Source organism: Pelmatolapia mariae, linkage group LG4 (assembly GCF_036321145.2).
Source record: "Pelmatolapia mariae isolate MD_Pm_ZW linkage group LG4, Pm_UMD_F_2, whole genome shotgun sequence".
NCBI lineage: Eukaryota > Metazoa > Chordata > Actinopteri > Cichliformes > Cichlidae > Pelmatolapia > Pelmatolapia mariae.
In genome coordinates, this window is record NC_086230.1 from 1,074,000 (window position 1) to 1,093,196 (window position 19,197).

The 19,197-nt window shown below is 41.2% G+C and overlaps 1 protein-coding gene across 5 annotated transcripts in view; it reads left to right on the top strand.

The window, feature by feature from the left end:
- Positions 1 to 19,197, top strand: part of LOC134625766 (potassium voltage-gated channel subfamily C member 1-like) — a 97,094-nt gene that overhangs the window by 39,854 nt on the left and 38,043 nt on the right. For 3 of the 5 annotated variants that reach the window (XM_063471040.1, XM_063471039.1, XM_063471035.1), the window contains exons 2-4: positions 614 to 745; positions 7,265 to 8,126; positions 13,038 to 13,250. In XM_063471040.1, coding sequence (XP_063327110.1) covers positions 614 to 745; positions 7,265 to 8,126; positions 13,038 to 13,250 — 1,207 coding nt within the window. Of the gene's footprint in view, positions 1 to 613; positions 746 to 7,264; positions 8,127 to 13,037; positions 13,251 to 13,959; positions 14,030 to 15,263; positions 15,340 to 19,197 lie in introns of all 5 variants that reach the window. The other 2 variants (XM_063471036.1, XM_063471037.1) reach the window with 2 other exon arrangements.

Consider the following 19,197-nt stretch of genomic DNA (forward strand, 5'->3'; position numbering starts at 1 on the left):
AACGTAATATATAAGTCACTTAGACAACCTAAAAATGTTATTGTTTGGCTTTTTTCAGTGTTTTATTTGTTCGTGAGTAAATCGGTTTGGCTGAGATTAAAGTTATTAGATTAGATTAGATAAAATAAAACTTTATTAATCCCCCTGGTGGTTTTCACACAGCTGAATAAACATCAAACAGAAAACTGATTAAACAGAAGTGTGAGATGGTCGAGAACAGCGGTGACGCTAATCTGAAGACTGGACCGTCCAAATTCACAGCCGTTTACTTCTGGTCTACCTGACCTTCTGAGGACCCGGCCCACGTAGACCGCGAAGGCCGGGTCCTCAGGAAGATGCGGCCAATGAATTTGGACACGACTTTAATGAAGGGGCACTTTCTGCATCCTTTGTTTCTTCCTGACTGTGTTCTCAAATATGTTGAACCACTCAGGACCTTTGCACTGAATCGACAGGATTACTCCACACTGGCTTCAGTGTGTTGTTGACACCCCCTCCTGTGGTAGAAGCGCACTAAAGTGAGTTGGTGATAATGTCCTGATGTTTTGTTTGAAAAAACAGAGTAAACTGTAACACCTTTCTTGTTCTTGTTCTTGTCACTGTTTCTCTACAGTATGTGGCTTTTGCCTCACTCTTCTTCATCCTGCTCTCCATCTCCACATTCTGCCTGGAGACCCATGAAGTCTTCAACACCATCTACAACAAAACAGAGAATGTCACCGTTGGCAACGTGACACGTGAAGAGGTACGGTGAAGTTTTAGTGACATGGTTTGCCTAACCACAGTAGGTACCACCTTGGGAAATATATGTCTCTTTAAGTACCACTCATGTGACAGATATTCAAATACAGTAGCATCGGCCTAAAACTTCACTACATACATAGTTGGGACAATGTTATGTCTTATATAAATGTTATTTATTACTGACTGCCATCAGCAGCCACAGCTGTATTTGACTCAAACAGTATTAACTGCATGGCATTTAAACACTCACATAGTCAGGGTGTGACAAGTGACAATAATAACAGCTGCATTGAAACACTCGCAGCAAAGGGGGCTAACAGCTCTAATACTGCATTCACACACGCAGCAGGTGGGAATATTAATAATAACAGCTCCATGCCATGGCAAAACATTAACATTTAGCTATTGGCAACATAGCCTACACTCCTCATGTGTGAATGGCTCTGTAACACTGTTCTGTGATGTTTGGATCAAGGAAGGTCAGCTTCAGCCTCACACTGGAGTCAGCATCCAACCTACTTCTGTATTCTAGCATATGAAGAGAAACTTTTCTCCCATGAACATGTGGTCACCAATGGAAGTGCATGGCCTTGTCTAAGAGTCAAAAATGTCAAAAACGTCTGATTTCTGAAAGCAAACTTCAGTGTCTCATCACAAGATAGTTCTATTAAACCCTATTAAACCCTCCTGCTCTTTGGGCATGCTCCGGGTTCCTCACTTCTGCTGTTCGCGTCTGCTGTCACTGGGAAATATTCACTGAACTGTCTGAGAGAGACAAGGTGCACAATGATGCTGTCTCTGACAGTGAGGATCAGGTTGTTGTCAGACAGGAAACTCCAAACTGGGGAAACCTGAAACATCGCCTGTCTTGACCTTTATTTGGAATAAAAATTGTATTTGTTGTTGTTCTGCACATCAAAAGCAGTGATGGACACTCCCTATAGCCCCAAGTTTGGTTCTTTTAAATGAGAAAAAATGTCCGACTGGTATGTTAGCTGACCGAGTCACAGAATGTCTTCAAAAACATCGAATAAAGGGACGTTTTTGCCCTGTAAGAACATCTGCACATCTCTATCCTATTTAAAAAGACTTGTACGGATCATCCCCCTTGAAAGCCATCTTACTTCTGTATGGACCAAAAGGTCCTCTGAGCAGCGCTTTGATCTTCATATCTAATGCATTTTTGCAATATCTGTAGTCTTATTGAGCTGAATAGAAAAATAACAAATGCGCTCAATGTTCTCAGTCAGTATGTTCTTAAGTTCATTTGGTCTGACTGCTATTTGCAGCAACAGTAAGTTGTTGCAAAGAGGCATCAAGTTAATCTGTTAGGCAGTCTGCAGTACATGATGTCTGTTAACTCTGGCTGGTGGTAGACACAGCTGTTTGCCAGTGACGTGTGGCGTACCAGCTTTTGCTGTGTGGAGAAAGACACAATATGAAGCTCATTGTGCTTTGGCGTTGGGTGTAGCATATATCTATATGGCTGACTTTGCTTTTGTCTCAGAAAAAAGTCAGCTGGTTTGCCTTTCAGCACTGTGTGCTTGGCTGTAGGACGTGATGGTTTCATGCATTTATTACTAAGAACCAACCCAAGAAAAGAAAAGAATATTCTAAGAATCTTCATCAATGCACATCATCCTCTGTCCCATTCCAAAAGAATCCAAACTTGATGTAACTCACCGTTGTGTGCCGTTTGCTGGCATCAGGTATGACTGCTAAGTCGCCACCATCACTGGTGCTGGTAGCTTCTGCTTACTATCCCAGCTTAGTTTGTCAACCCTTTTACCTTACACCTGGTAAGCTTGTAATCTAATGGCTAATTTAAGTTTTTGTCCTTCTTTTTCAAGAAGAACAAAAACATAGTTCGAACTCAATTTCAGTGATCTTGTGGTTAAGAATTAAATATATGTAGGAGACTTCCTGCATACCACCAGTGGTAAGCGTACCACAGTTTGAGAGATCTTACCACCAGGCATTTCAGTCCAGTCCAGAGAGCATATATGGGTAATGTTCACACCTTCATCTCGTTGTCCAATAATAACTTTGAGTTTTGATGAATGCTCAAATCCCAGAAAGTCAGGTGTGTTCATCTGGACACTGTGTTTTTAGTCTTGAGACGGAAGGAATGAGTGACAGTGAAAACACATTCAGATAACCAGAATCAGCTTTCTATTATAACATAGAGTTTTATCTTTGTAAAGTTAAGCAGTTTTTCTGCTGAAACATATGCTGTCCTCTGGATTTGATACTTATTGGGCTACATACTTATTTATTATACAGGCTATACAGTACATAGCATCAAACTTTACATGTTTTATGTAACTGAAATGTTTAATTATGTGGGCTACAGAAAATAACAGTAATAGACTATATTTATATGAAATGTGTAAACTTAATGCATTTAAATAATTTTAACCACATGTAACACCTGCATATGTGTGTGTGTTTTTGTTTTTTTTAAAAACCCACATATGCCACCCTAAGAAAAGTTCTCTAGATCCGCCCCTGGTTGCCAGATTGAGCAGCTGTCACTGGTTCATGTTTTATCCTTAATGTGTCCGTGTTGTTAGGCAGTCATTGTTGCTGAGCAGGAGCGTCCCACGAGCACTGACATTCTGGAGATGGTCTGCCTTGGTTGCTTGGCCATATTGGACTGGACCCTAATCAAGGTTTTATCCACCATGACTAAGAGAACCAACTGTTCACTGAATATATAAAATATTCCTGGAGTTGATATGTCCCAGTGTTATAATGATATAACCATTGAATGAAGTCTGAACTAGTTCAAGCAGTCAACTCATAACATGGCTCCCTCTCTTCACATCATATGACTAACACACACACTCTTGGATTCTATTTAAAGTACAGCTTCCCCATCTCTCTCTCTAACATGTTAGTGCCATTGCTCCTCTTCATCACTGTTTACTACTAAGAAGTGTGAGCAGTGGTCTCCTCTCAATAAAGCCCAAAATGGCTCCTGATGGTCCTGAAACCCCTTAAAAAGCTAAAGCCGATATTTATACTATTATAGCAGTATCTGAAAATGCATGAAATTACACACTGGCATCCATCCCTTTAAGGAGATCCAGAGACTGGACCCAAACCATATGAGAAAAATGCCCTGAATGGATTCAGCCTTGAACTCTTGTTATCTAGTCATCACACTAGTACCTGCTATTAAAAATACAAAAATCTACTGTTCATGTTTGATTATATCAACTGTATATATGCAGTCGTACTATATATGTAATAATATTACATCTTAATAATAAAAGAACAGAGGTATTGACTGCATTTTATTGTGCAACAGTATATACATTTGTGATTTGTCATGAAGTGTGGAGTGAGAGGCATGAACATGCAGTACTTAGACACCAGCAGGTTAAGCTGAAAACAAACCTTTAGTTCGGATGCAGAAGATCCACAGAGGGAAAAATTAAACAGCAAAATCCAAACTTTGTGAAGAACAGGAAGCACATGAGAGGATGTTAAAGAATGACCTGAAATAGAACAAAGGAAGCAAAATTAAATGCAAGACACAGAAGACTAGCAAAAAGTAAGGATAATAATAAACACCTAAGGTCCACATGAAGGGAACACTGAGCCTATCATCCAGGATACATTAACTGCAGTACTTTTCATATCTATCCCTTTAAAGTCTTACATTGTAACACAGAAAATAAAAACTGATGCTGACAGTAAATAAGACATTTCAACATGCTGCAATTTTTTAAGTGAGACTTGGAACCTGCTGTTTCCAGTCTCAATTGTAACAGTGTTACTGTTGCACAAGGTGCAAACTCACCTTTTCACTACCCCACGACACCAACAGCTTTAAAATGAATCCGCTGATAGAAAAAACAACAGGTGACACCTGAATAGATAAATCTATTGAAATCCAAGCAAGAGTGCTGAATGCTAACTATTATGTGCAGGTAGCCGAAAAGCTAAAATGGCTAGCATCACTTCAGCCCTTACCTTTGCTAGAAACTCTATTCTTGTCTTAATATCAAGAGAGGGACGTTTCAAAATTTTAATAATGCCTAGAAGACTAGTCATGAAGATTTAGTGCCAAGGTGGAATAAAGACAGTTTTTTTATATTAGTAAGCTATTACCAGTTAGCTTGAGTATACTGGCCTATACTGGCCTTGCAGATGCAGCATATACAGATGTGCTGCAGACTGTGAATGTCCGTTTTTCCTGCCTCAAAGTTATTATTGATGTTTTTACAACAATTTTAGAATTTCCCGGTCTCCACAGTACTTACCTGAATGTAAACGCTAGATGGTTTTGTAAGGTCCATTTTCTGTCCTTCACCTGGGACAAAGCTATAAATGGTCCATTTTCCTCTGCTGAATTTTCTCTTGTGCTGGCTGTTTAAGAAAAGTCTTCACCTTCTTATTCCACACAGTACCCTTGTAAAACTGCCCATAATCCACAATTTTTATTTATACTTTAATTTCTTTGCGTCATTTTACACTCTGCACATCAAATTTTAGAGCTATATTTGCTGCATAAAAGTAGAATTAAACAGTTTTATATTTTAAATAAAATTATGTTAAATTTGCGGCTGCATTTTTACATACTTTTTGTGTGTAAAAATAAACACATTTTGTGTAGGAAAATATAGAAATAATGATTATTATTCATGTTATTTTACAAAAAGACATTTTAGTTTACAGACTATTTATTTTGTAATTTTATTGAGTTTTGATGTATTAACAGGAAAATTCTGTAACAGTGTTAAATTATGAAATTACAATTCTTTACAGCCACTGGTCAAATAACGGATTAAACGCAGTGTTGTTTTCAGCAAAAAACACTATAATTGTTTTATCTGAACTGGCCACTAAATCAGATTAAAACTCTAAGAAATCAGACAGTGAGTGTCAGTAACAGCCAGGTGAACGATAGGTAACAAGAAAAAACAAAGCTTTTTGGTTTCTCAGGTTAGGGTGAAGTAAAACTCTGTCTGGATCTTTGCTTGATTAAAAAGCTGGTGTGAAAAACTGCTTCCACTCCTCTGCAGCCGCTGCTTCAAGGCAGAGAAAAATCAATATGTTGATCAGTTATTAAATCATTTACTAAGAAAGAGACCTAATGTTTCATAATCCACATTTAATCATTTTACCCTTTGTTGCAGCTGATGATGCTACATTCTTCTTTCTTTATATATTTTTATGCTATGATGTTTTGTTTATCTTGTACAAGTTTTGGTTTGATGAGAGTAGAGAAGCTTCTGAGAGGTGTGTAAGACTAAAACTCTGCTTCCTGCTCTCAGCTCTACGGGGTTTTCAAGAAAGTTTCCCAATCATCTATAAAGCCCACTTTGGCACCACTCAGGCAACCAGCAATTTAAAAATAACGTGCAGCTATATATTCCTGGTCTGAATGGGAGAGGGCCAGGGAAAGCTACAGCATCTGACATTATTTTGGCAAGATACACAACAATACAACATTTTACTAAATCTATGTTTATTTTTAGCCAGCGGTTTTAGGGTACCACAAGTGTCACATGCTCTGGCCCTTGGAAGATAATCAGCAATGATTGCTGCAGTCTTTAGCTTAATGTTTACCAGAACAGAGTCGCCAACCAATCTGCAGGAGGGACAGATGAAGAAGACATGCTGCTTGTGATTTGGCTAACATTTGTATAACCATGTGGTAGCAACTGCCTTAAGCAGATAGCTGTAGCTAAGGAGTTACAACAAGTGATCTACCGATTGGAAAATCGATCCCTGGCTGCCCCAGTGTCCAGTCTCCATGCCCAAGTGTCTTTGGGCAAGATGTGTTCACTGAAGTATGATTGTGTGTAAATGTTAGACATAAAGCGTGTAGAAAATAGCTTTTGGGTGAACGAGTGAGTGTGGCACATTGTGTAAAGTACTTTGAGCACAATGTAAGACAGTGTTCATCAGTCACTCTGTCACAAAAGAGCGCCCTACTGCCAATACAGGCAAAATGTAAACGAGAGAAACAATGACAAAGATGTCCTCGGCTTAGCACATCAATACTGACCGCGATATATTATCTGAAACCCCAACAGTGATTTGAAGTGTTTCACCTGCATTGGATTTGGATTTTGCTAGCGTGTTCATTTTTACTAATTACCAATTTTTTAAAATTACTTTTATTAGATTGTTGGCAATATGCATGTATGCTCACACTCATCAGTTTTGGTTTTGCTTTTTTTTTCTAACCCTTAGCCGTAAAAAGCCAGTGGGGTATTATTACTGGGGTTATTATTACCGAAGTCAATAGGATAACTTGAGCACAAGGCGACGGAGGATTATTGAAAGTTCAGAGGTCCCATTTTCTGAAAACCGTGTGAATACGATACCGAGAAGGAAGCCATCCAGGATTTATACCACAGGTGCATCTGCTAAGAGATAGCGATGTCACACAAAAATGTTGTTCTTGGGTCAACAACCACTTGTCAGAAGCCAGACATGTGTCTGTTGTAATGAATAAATAATAAGATCAACTAAAATTCTCTTCTTCTTTTCTTCTCTGCAGATTGTATATGAGGTGGTCACAGACAGCTGGCTCACATATGTCGAGGGCGTCTGCGTCATCTGGTTCACCATTGAAGTAATGGCACGCGTGATCTTCTGTCCTGACAAGGCAGAGTTCTTCCGCAGTGCCCTGAACATAATAGACTTTGTGGCAATTGTGCCCTTTTACCTGGAGGTGGCGCTGAGTGGCCTATCCTCCAAAACAGCCAAAGACGTTCTGAGCTTCCTGCGTGTTGTACGCTTTGTCCGTATCCTACGTATATTCAAGCTGACCCGCCACTTTGTTGGTTTACGCGTGCTGGGCCACACTCTGCGTGCCAGCACTAATGAATTCCTGCTGCTCATAATCTTCCTGGCACTAGGTGTCCTCATCTTTGCTACCATGATCTACTATGCTGAACGTATCGGTGCTGACCCAGATGATCCAACAGCTGCAGCCCACACCAACTTTAAGAACATCCCCATCGGCTTCTGGTGGGCTGTGGTGACCATGACCACGTTGGGATATGGGGATATGTATCCTGAAACATGGTCAGGAATGCTCGTGGGTGCCCTCTGCGCCTTGGCTGGGGTGCTGACAATTGCCATGCCAGTGCCTGTCATCGTCAATAACTTTGGCATGTACTACTCCCTGGCCATGGCTAAGCAGAAACTCCCCAAGAAGAGGAACAAGCACATCCCCAGGGCGCCACAGCCAGGCAGCCCAAACTATTGTAAGCCAGATGCCCTGGCAATGGCGACAGCATCTCCTCACAGGTTGATGGGAAATGTGCTCGGGCCTGGCATGGTGGGATCTGGCAGCATGATGGGTACTGGAGACTGCCCATTAGCACAGGAGGAGATCATTGAGATCAACAGGGCAGGTGAGTAATTGGACAGAGGTGAGCCAAGTCTCTTATGGAGTTTGAAGGGATGTGAGGGGGGAAGTTTTCTTTAGGTGAAGCTGCTTTAAAGATGATACATTCTTCCAAATAAAGACGGAATTATTATCCCCCTATGAAAGATTAAGTGTTGTTAAACAGAGCAAGCTTGTTTAAGGTGTTTTTTTTTAAACATAGTTTTACTTTAGCTGCTTACATTGAACAAAATCACTTGACAAAAAACATAAACTACCAGGGTCAGCATTATTATTGATAGTAATAATCAGTTGTGAATATCAGCCTGTTGTTGTTACTCTTCTTTGGCAAATCTTCCAAGCTCCTTCAGATTTGATGGTCCTGGAGGACGTTAGTCTTCGGTTCAGTAACATTCACGTTTGTCTTCCGTACTTATTCATCAGGAGCGATGTATGACAAAGTGATGACCGAGGCACAGTTTTACAGCTGACCTCTTGAGGTTTTCCTTTAAAATTATGTCCTTCTTTCTTCAAGATTCCTTCCACCTTAACGAGATTCCCAGTTCCACAATCACTGAGCCATCCCCAGAGCATAATATTCCATAATACTCTCACCGCCATGTTTCACTGTGGGGTCGATGTGTTGCACACTCTTATTTCTCCAAACGTAAGCAGCACTTAGATGAGCTCTAGTTTCATCTCATCTGATTACAAGATTACAATTCCCAGCTTCCAACTTCTGTCGGGCTTGTTCTGTACGATATGAGGGTTAGGGTTATCCCCTAACCCTTTTAATTTGTGCAAATTGGAAGATAACTCGCAGTTTTTGAGCTTTTTGAGCACGACAAACCTATCGCACATCATTACACATCAGTGTGCTGTCAATAAAATGGACAGTTTGATGTGGCTAATAATATTGACCCTGGTGAAAAAGGTTAGAGTTAGGAATTTTCAGCTATTAGGAAATTCTTAAGTCTCAAAGGGCAAGTTTGAATCTGGGCCGTTTCTCACAGACTGATTCTCATTAGTATTGGTAATCTGCAGGTGGCACTAATTTTTATTATTGTACAATCTACCGTACAATATAAAGCGCCTTGAGACGACTGTTGTTGTGATTTGGCGCTATATAAATAAATTGAATTGAAATTGAATTTAACTAATAAATTGCATTGTGTAACTATAGCAACATTACAAACATATCCACGATTGTGATGTTGATTTGTGCAACTGCAAAGGAAACCAGTGATGTCCTCACTTTGATTTCTTTTCTGTCCATTACTCAGTTATTTTGTGAAAGTGCACTGTTGACCTGACGATGACATCTAGCGTGGCTGTTAGAATATCTTTAACAAATCGATGTGACAGAGCATACAGACAGGTCCTGAGGCTGTCTGTATGCTCTGTCAGAACATGTTGCCACAGAGTTGAAGAGCTTCAGATGCCACCTCACCACATAAAGGTGTTGGAGCTTATTTGTTGATAGTAGTGGGAGACCAAACAAGCTCAGCATATTGATTCATTCTACTTAAAAATGCATTTGGAAATATGAATAACACACAAGTTACACTCTTTAAAAAAATCAATTATAAAACAAAAAGGGAAAAAGTGTGTTGAAAGATATTACAATAGAGAACAGTAGTTCCAGAATTTTGAACTCTGCATTAATGCAAATGTGAACCATCACATTTGGTGAGATGACCAGTTACTCAATACAATAAAAAGCATTTCACTTCATGTGATACTGTCTCTGCTTGTGGTTAAAGTAAGCTGGAAGAATCCAGAACAGTTTTCCAGCTACTTCAGTCGTCATCCATCCTTCCTTTTCCACTTACCCAGCTCAATGTCATGTAGTCAAAGCTTCTATAGGTTGAGAGGCAGAGTGTAGACACATAGCCAGTTTGTTGGCACCCTAATGCAGAGAGAATCATTCACACCTATGGGCTGTAGACACACCAATTAACATAAGATCAGTAACTAGATGCCTCTGTACTGAGGGAGAAGGCAGAGCACCTGGAGAGAACCCTCACAGACATGAGGAGAACAGGACAACAATGTTAACCACCATAGTGCATATTTGGTTAATAAGCAATTAAATCTGATCGATCATGTTTTGTGTGCTGCATTGTGGCATTGCTTCTAGTGACACCATGGAGATGAGTAAAAAGAAAAGAAAGAAAGATGTAAGACAGGACATGACTGTTCAGCACATCATCTGTGCCTATATATACATACATCTTTGTTTCAGGCATTGAGATATTCTAATTTTGTGTTATAAGTAAGTAAAGTTTATTTGTTCAGCAGTCAAAGGAGTTTGCAAAGAAAAGCGTCTGGACTTCTTTAAGTTACTTGAAGACGTTTCACCTCTCATCCGAGAAGCTTCTTCAGTTCTAAGGTCAAATGGCCGAGAGTCCCAGATTTAAACCCAGTGGGAGTTTCCCCCCAAAGAGGGACAAAGGACCCCCTGGTGATCCTCTAATCACATGAGCCAAGGTGTGAAAGCGGGTGTGGGACCTAATCAGCCAGGGTTTCGGGTGAGCTCATTGTGAAACCTGGCCCCACCCTGTCATGTGAATTCCTGAGGTCAGATGGCCCAGGATGTGAGTGGGCATTAAGGCGTCTGGGGAGGGAACTCAAAACTGGATTATAAAAAGAAAAGAAAGTTATAGCTTGCCTTCAAGACCTTGAAAAGGACAAAATCATTGACCGCATTACATATCACCGCCTTTATCCAGGGGATGCCATACCCTGCATTTATGGACTTCCTAAAATCCACAAGGATGGGGTCCCACTCAGACCCATAGTCAGTAGCATAAACTCAGCCACTTATAACATTGCGAAACACCTTTCTACCATCCTTCACTGCGCACATTAACACCGTGGATAAAAACATCAAGTTCACCAGGGAAGACACAAAGGATAACTGTTTGCCTTTCCTGGACTGCGCCGTGCACATTGAAGAGAATGGCAACCTCAACATTGAAGTTTACCTGAAGCCCACACACACGGACCAGTACCTCCTCTTTGACTCCCATCACCCTCTGGAACACAAACTTGGAGTAATCAGGACCCTACACCACCGGGCAGAACAGGTTCCCTCTAAGCCTGAGGGAAAAAAGAAGGAACACACACACGTAAAGGAAGCACTCAAAACATGTGGTTATCCTAACTGGGCGTTCATAAAGTCAGCAAAGAGGCACAGAAAAGAAGATCAGACACCAGCGAGGGAGGATAAGAAAGACAGACACAACAACGTTGTCATCCCCTATGTAGCCGGTGTATCAGAGAAACTCAGGAGAGTTTTCTCCAAGCACGACATCCCAGTGTACTTCAGACCCAGCAACACACTCAGACAGAAACTGGTTCACCCGAAAGACAAAACTCCAAAACACAGACTTAACAACGTGGTGTATGCTGTACAGTGCAGCGAGGAATGCCCAGACCTCTACATTGGAGAGACCAAACAGCCACTTCACAAGCGCATGGCACAACATAGAAGAGCCACCTCCACAGGACAAGACTCAGCAGTCCATCTGCATCTAAAGGTCAAAGGTCACTCTTTCGAGGATGCCAATGTTCACATTTTGGACAGAGAGGACAGATGGTTTGAAAGAGGAGTGAAAGAGGCCATCTATGTCCACTGTGAGCGACCATCTTTGAACAGAGGCGGTGGTTTACGACACCAACTGTCTGCCATCTATAATCCAGTTTTGAGATCCCTTCCCAGACGCCTTAATGCCCACTCACATCCTGGGCCATCTGACCTCAGGAATTCACATGACAAGGTGGGGCCAGGTTTCACAATGAGCTCACCCGAAACCCTGGCTGATTAGGTCCCACACCTGCTTTCACACCTTGGCTCATGTGATTAGAGGATCACCAGGGGGTCCTTTGTCCCTCTTTGGGGGGATACTCCCACTGGGTTTAAATCTGGGACTCTCGGCCATTTGACCTTAGAACTGAAGAAGCTTCTCGGATGAGAGGTGAAACGTCTTCAAGCAACTTAAAGAAGTCCAGACGCTTTTCTTTCCAAGCTCCTTAGACTACGATGACCTGGATGACTGAGAACCTTCACAGACATATTTGTTCAGCACTTTTCACAGACAGTCACAAAGGGCTGTACACAAAAAAGAGAAATAAATTAGAACATGAAGTGTCACAATAGAGAATAAAAAGGTACAAAATAACAAAATAAAATGAACAGGTTAAAAATAAATAAATAATAATTCTATAAAATTCTCAACAGAAAGCCTGATTAAAAAAAAAACTACTGCTAAATTGAATTCAATTCATTTTTTAAAATGTATTTATACACTAAATCACAACAATAGTTGCCTCAAGGCAATTTATATTGTAAGGTAAAGACCCTACAATAATATAGTAAAAACAATCAGGTGACCCCCAACGAGCAAGCACTTTGGCAACAGTGGGAAGAAAAAACTCCCTTTTAACAGGAAGAAGCCTCCAGTAGAGGGAGGGGCTAAACTACACCAAGATTTCAAATACTGGACTTATCAGCTGAACCAGAAGGAGACAGAGCTTGATTCAGAGCACGTGACCCCCATAGAAGAGATAAGAAATGTCGTTAAAAGATTAAACGTTTTAATTCATCACAGCACACAGCTATAATAATGTTGCGATCGTGGCTCAAGAGTTGGGAGTTCGCCTTGTAATCACAAGGTTGCTGGTTCGAGCCCTGGCTTGGACAGTCTTGGTCGTTGTGTCCTTGGGCAAGACACTTCACCCGTTGCCTAGTGGTGGTGCCAGTGTCCGGCAGCCTCGCCTCTGTCAGTGCGCCCCAGGATGGCTGTGGCTACAATGTAGCTGCCATCAGCAGTGTGTGGATGACTGAATGTGTAAAGCGCTATACAAATACAGGCCATTTACCATAATAGTCACTCCTATAATCTTTAAACTGCCTTCTCCTTCCCTCTTTTACCAGACTCCAAGCAGAATGGTGATGCAGCAGCTAACGCTGCGGCTCTGGCCAATGAGGACTGTCCTACCATCGACCAGGTCCTGGGAGATGAGCGTAGCCCGGCTACCGGTGGGCTAGGCTCCACCACCAGCCGTGAGCGCTACCCGCACGACCGGGCGTGCTTCCTGCTGAGCGCAGGGGAGTTTCAGCGCACAACAGACGGAAACGTTCGAAAAGGTAAGGGGGTGGAGGGGGATACTGAGGGGAAAAGATGCAGAGAGGGGAGGGGGGTACTTGAGTGACAGCAGTGCATGATCCTGATTGATTAAAGCAACAATATGCATAGTGTGTGAGAATATCACATGTTTTTTCTCAGACATACATACATATATACACACGTACACTGAGTTAACTACAACACTAAGAGAAGATTACTCCAACATAAGCAATAATAAAAAAGCCATGATGTTGTCATTTAAAATAAAATGAGTTAAATCATCCTAAAGCACACAATTGATCACATTCCCATTCCATCCATTCTTTTTAATGCAAGCTTAGTTTTGCAGTCTCACTGCCTTGAGACTGTTCATGATCACAAACGCTGTCCGTGGCACATGTAACACATGACTCTCCTTTCTGCTTTCCAAGTATGTGATTGTAGAGGAAGTTCCCTAAATTTGTATGTCCTCCATCTGTACTGCAGAGGTCGCTGCGGCGCTAGTGTCTGGTGCCCTGAGATTGGAGTGACTAGATTTACTGTGCTGAACCAGAAAAGTAATCACTGATTCATTGAACTGAATTCAATGAATTGAAAAATCATTGTATTCATATTCTGCACTGAGGTGACTGAAGAGTCCCTTAGTAGTACTACACTGTCCTTCAGTGTATGCTTCACACTGTTTATGACAGCTGATAGAGCTCTTTGTGTCAATCTCTTTTCACACAGCTAAACTGCTTCATTATGAAACACTACTCTTTTTGAGGGATTATAATGTCAACTGTAATTCTTTCTCCAGGTAGGTATTACACAGCACATACTGGTGCTACTTTATGTTTTTATACTGTCAACAAATCCCATGAAAACTAAAATAACACTAGCAAATATGTTTACCTGTCATGGACCTCTAGTGGCAGCATACGTCAGGGTTTCTGTCTGACTTTGGAAAACAAGTATTTGACAGTTTGATCAAATTGTAATTATGTCGTCTGTACTTATATACAGTGATCACAAGCAAAATATAATGTGACAGACTATCAGAGAAAAGGGCTATTTCCCCCAGGTTGACCAATTTGGTGCTGGTGGGTGGCACTGGTAGATGTTATGTGCACCATGTCCTCCCTGCTGACTGATAGCAGAGTTGACTCAGAGTCATTTGGGATCATGTTGGGATATATTCCACAGTAGGAAATAGTCCCTTCAGACGTGTTTCCACTGCTAGATGTGCAGAGACAGCACACATAATGCTTATTCACAAGGTATGAATGCATCATTTGAATAACTGGGCTATCTATGCCTGAGGAGCTGGCAGGTTGAAAAACAGCTAATGTGGAGATTTGTGTCCTTACATGGTCCTCCAGCTAAAGGGCTCAAGACTAGTGTGGATACTCTTTTCCTTCTGGGCTTTGTTCACAGTAAGAAACATATCGAACATCATGTTCTATATATTTAGATCATTTTTTTGTAAGTGTGCTATTTTTCATATTTTATCTTGCTGAACAGATGGATCAAATACGTTTCAGTGTGTTCTCGGTCACCATATCACCCTGCTTCATTGTTCTGCTCTCTCTCTCACTGTCACTCTTATCTATTCACTGCATAGTTTATTTTTCTTACTTTGTTACACTGAAATTCATTAACTGTTCATTCTTTGTTTCTTTCTCTCTTCCTCATACTCTCTTCTTTCCCATCTCCACTGTCTTGTCTATTATTCATCCATCCGATGATTCTTACTTTGCCCCCTTCTGCTGCTGCTTATTACTGTGTCTGCTGATTGTCCTCATCCATTCATTTTCCTATTATATTCCTGTTTCCAACGTAACTTTTGCCAACATGACCTGCCACACAATTTTCCTTGACCTTCCTTTTTTAAAACTCTCTCACAATCGTCCTGTACCCCCCACACTGTATTTCCCTGATTCACACACACACACACACACACACACACACACACACACACACACACACACACACACACACACACACACACACACACACACACACACACACACACAAAATTACAAAATACTTAGCCACAAGCTGGAGGGGGCTCTGTTACAGCTCGGTAGGATTCCACCTTCTCCTGGATCAAACCACAGAAACACAGAGGTAACCCAGAGCACCCTTAATAACCTGAACTACTAAACTGCATAAGTGAACCAAAGATTAGAATACCTTTAAAGTTAATTAAACCACATTAGATTATTAAATATTGCAATAGATATCATTTGACTGAATATGGCTCAAATACAATACAAATACAATTAGAAGAAAAACAGTACAGTTCACTACACCGGACTACACTATGCTAACATACTGTCACTGAAATGAACCCCTTGAGTCACCTTCAGTGCTGAGTCGTAACCTTATGATATCAGAAGTTGGGTTTTCTTCTTTTTCTTTTTCTTCTTCTTGAAAACAACAACAACAAAAAGTAAGAATCATTCTGATGCACATAAAATGATTCACAGCTTCCAATATTAAACTAGACTACATGTACTACATCAGAGTGCATGTAATGTAGTGCACTTAATGCAGTACATTAGAGCTCTGGTCATTAGGTTAGATTAGGCTCAAAATCAGAATCAGAACAATTCATAAGTCGGAGAGGAAATTATGTGGTCACAGTTGATCCAAGACAGCAAGAACAGGAACTAACTAAACTCAGTTCAATAATATAATATGTTAAAAAGTTACAAAATATAGTAAAAAGGGTCTAAAAAATACAAATAGATCTTATAAATATCCCAGTATATTAGACAAATTAAAAAGAAATATGTGACATTTTGCTGCCCTTCTTATCATATTGACTTGATGTTTAGGGTGTGTACTTGTGATTTTGATGGAGGAATCGTACAGCGAGCTAGCCAGTTTCCTGTGTAGTTAGTGGTGTATTTGGGTAATCTTAGTCTCCCGTTGTACTGGCCTGTGACCGGCCAGAATGTCATGGAGTAGGTGAGAGGTATTGTCCAGTATTCTCCTTATCTTGGACAGCCTCCACCTCTCCTACACTACTTTTAGGGAGCTCCAACCTCACCATCTTACTGGCCTTGCACATCATTTTATTGAGTCTCTTGGCATCCATGACCCTCAACCTCCTGCCCCAACATGCAACTGCATAGAAGATGGCACTGGCCACAACGGACTCGACAATCCTGAGTATTGTCCTACAGATGTTAAATCACCTCAGCTGTCTCAGAAAATAGAGACGACTCTGGCACTTCGTGTAGATTGCAGTGGTGTTTTTAACTTAGTCCAGTTTATAGTCAATGTGTACTGCGAGGTATTTCACTATGTCCACATTGACCACCTGAAACAGGGGGTAGCTAGTTTTCTGGTCTTCTTAAAGTCCACAATCAGTTCCTTGGTCTCTGTCACATGGAGCTGCAGATGATTCTGCTCGCACCGCATAACAAAGGAGTCCACCACTACTGGGTACTCCATTTCATTACCCCCACTGATGAATCCAACCAGAGCAGAGTCATCAGAAAATTTCTAAACACGGCAGGAAGGTCCATTAAGTGACTGATGTCTGTGGTGTAGAGGGTCAATAGGAAAGGAAAGAGGATGGATGCTTGTGGGGTAGCAGGTATATGATGGCATCCTCAACTCCGAGGCAGGGCTGGTAAGCAAACTGAAGAGGGTGCAGATGTGGCCTAACAGTCTTTCCAGGGTCTTCATGATGTGGGAAGTCAGTGCCATAGGCCTGTAATGCTGGGGGCCTCTGGGACGTGGCATCTTTGGTACAGGAATGAGGCATGACGTCTTCCACAGCAGTGGGAACCACTACCAACTCACGTTCAGCATGAACATTTTAATAAAGACTCCACAAAACTGGGGGGTACGAGCCTTGAGGACATGGGGAACTCACCCTGTCTGGTCCTGCAGACCTGCCTGAGTGGAGTCTTCACATTTTACTCTGAACCTGGTCGAGAGTGAAAGTGACAGGTGGGGGAGGGGTTTCTGGTCTTTCTCGGGAGGCTATAGACCCTTTGACATAGGACGCTGCACACAGAGCACTGTGCTCTAAAGCCCATTTATTTCTATTGCTTGTGCTGTACAATAGTGGTTTCCCATTGCACCACGCCAAGCACAAGCATGTCAGTGCAAGCATGCCAGCGCTTGCCCTGGCATACAAATGCATGCAAGCTCTTTCCTTTTTGCTAAAGCATATAGTTAGGGCTGGACCAGGTGACCCTGAATCCTCCCTTAGTTATGCTGCAATAGGTGTAGGCTGCTGGGGGACTCCCATGATGCACTGGGTGTTTCTTCTTCACTCACTATGTGTTAATAGACCTCTCTGCACTGAATCATACTTGTTATTAATCTCTGGCTCTCTTCCACAGCATGTCTTTATCCTAGGCCCCCTCCTCGATTTAGAGATGGTCTTTCCCTTTTCACGTAAAGCAGCGTTCCTCCATTTCCAGAATGTGTACATCCTCATCATTGAAAGAGTGTCCACTGGCCTGTAGGTGTAAATGGCCTGATGAATTAATTCTTCTGTGTTGTCCACTTAGCCAGAGATTGTTTGGATTCCCCGATGTATGAATCATGGCAGTCGTCCTCTCTCTCTCCCCATTACCAGTTATTCTAACCACATTAGCTTCATGTCTTTGGACTGTGAGAGGAAGCTGGAGTACCTGGTCAGAAACCAAAAGAAACACAAGTAGCCATGTAAACGCCACTCAAAAATGATTCCAGCCTGGTTCCTGAAACTTATGGCCTGTTTCTACGCTGACTGATATGCTGCAGGGTCCTCCCTCCTTTTAAATTCCCTTTATTACTTTTAAATCAGATCAGTCACTCTGAGGGTAAACACTATCTCCAGAAGCTCTGTGGTGACAGAACAAGGTACATCTGCTTATTCTGTGCAGAATATTGTGACATTTCGTGACATTGAGCCTGAGTTGCCCATGTTAAACTGTGACCATTGTTGGTGTATTTCTTTAATCAGCAACCGGAGTTTAACAGCTGACAGAGTGAACAGGATATATAGAGGTAAAGTCTGATAAGATCAGTGATGTCGTAGGGAAATGTTGGTTCCTTATTTATGTTACAGAAACACAGAGCTTTGAGGTCAGGTGGACGGCGTGTTTTTGTTTTGTTCTTTTAATGAAAGTAGTGCCATTGTTGCCTGATGATAATATTGATACGAATATGCATTTGTACAAGATAGAGACCTTTCCCCCCCCCCCCCCCGAGGCCCACAATCTTATCAGACCACACGACACACTGGCAAACAGAGATAACCATTTGTTGAAAATGACGAGTCTGGTGATGCAACATCTGCAGACTCGTCTCGCAGAAAGCGGACTATATAAAAGAATCTGAGCAGTTAATGTAAAACAGTGTCACCAGGGCGATCAGCTGATCCCTGGAGTAAATAAAGCATGTGGTGTGTAGCTGCTCCACCCCGATCCCATTCTTCACTGAAAATAACAGAAGGAAAAAAACTCTCTCAACCCACATGTATGAGACAGAGCTATTTAAAATAAACACTCTACAATAATAATAATAAAGAGAAGTAAGTAAGAAAAAAAACAGGAGCAACTGAAACAGGGACCTTGAGGTTCAGATAGAATAAAACAGAAAATAATAGAATAGCTAAACTGGATTATGGCAGGTTAGACCCATGATGACATTAGAAAAAATTACCATATTACCATAGTAGATTTAAATAGATTAAAGTGGACTAAACAAAACAATTTATCGTATTTCATGAAACCTTTACAGTCAGTTCAGTTTTATTCCACACATATTAAAATCCCACTAATGTGAAGTACAATGCTGTGAAAAAGCCCCCGTACGGATTTTTTCATATCTGCCACAATTTTAATAGACAAAGAAACTGGAATAAATGCACAGTTTTTAAATGATGATTGTATATATTACAGCAGAAAAGCTATTCAAATGTATGTAATTCCCCCTTTGTAAATTATGTCATTAACCACATGTTTTTGGAAAGCT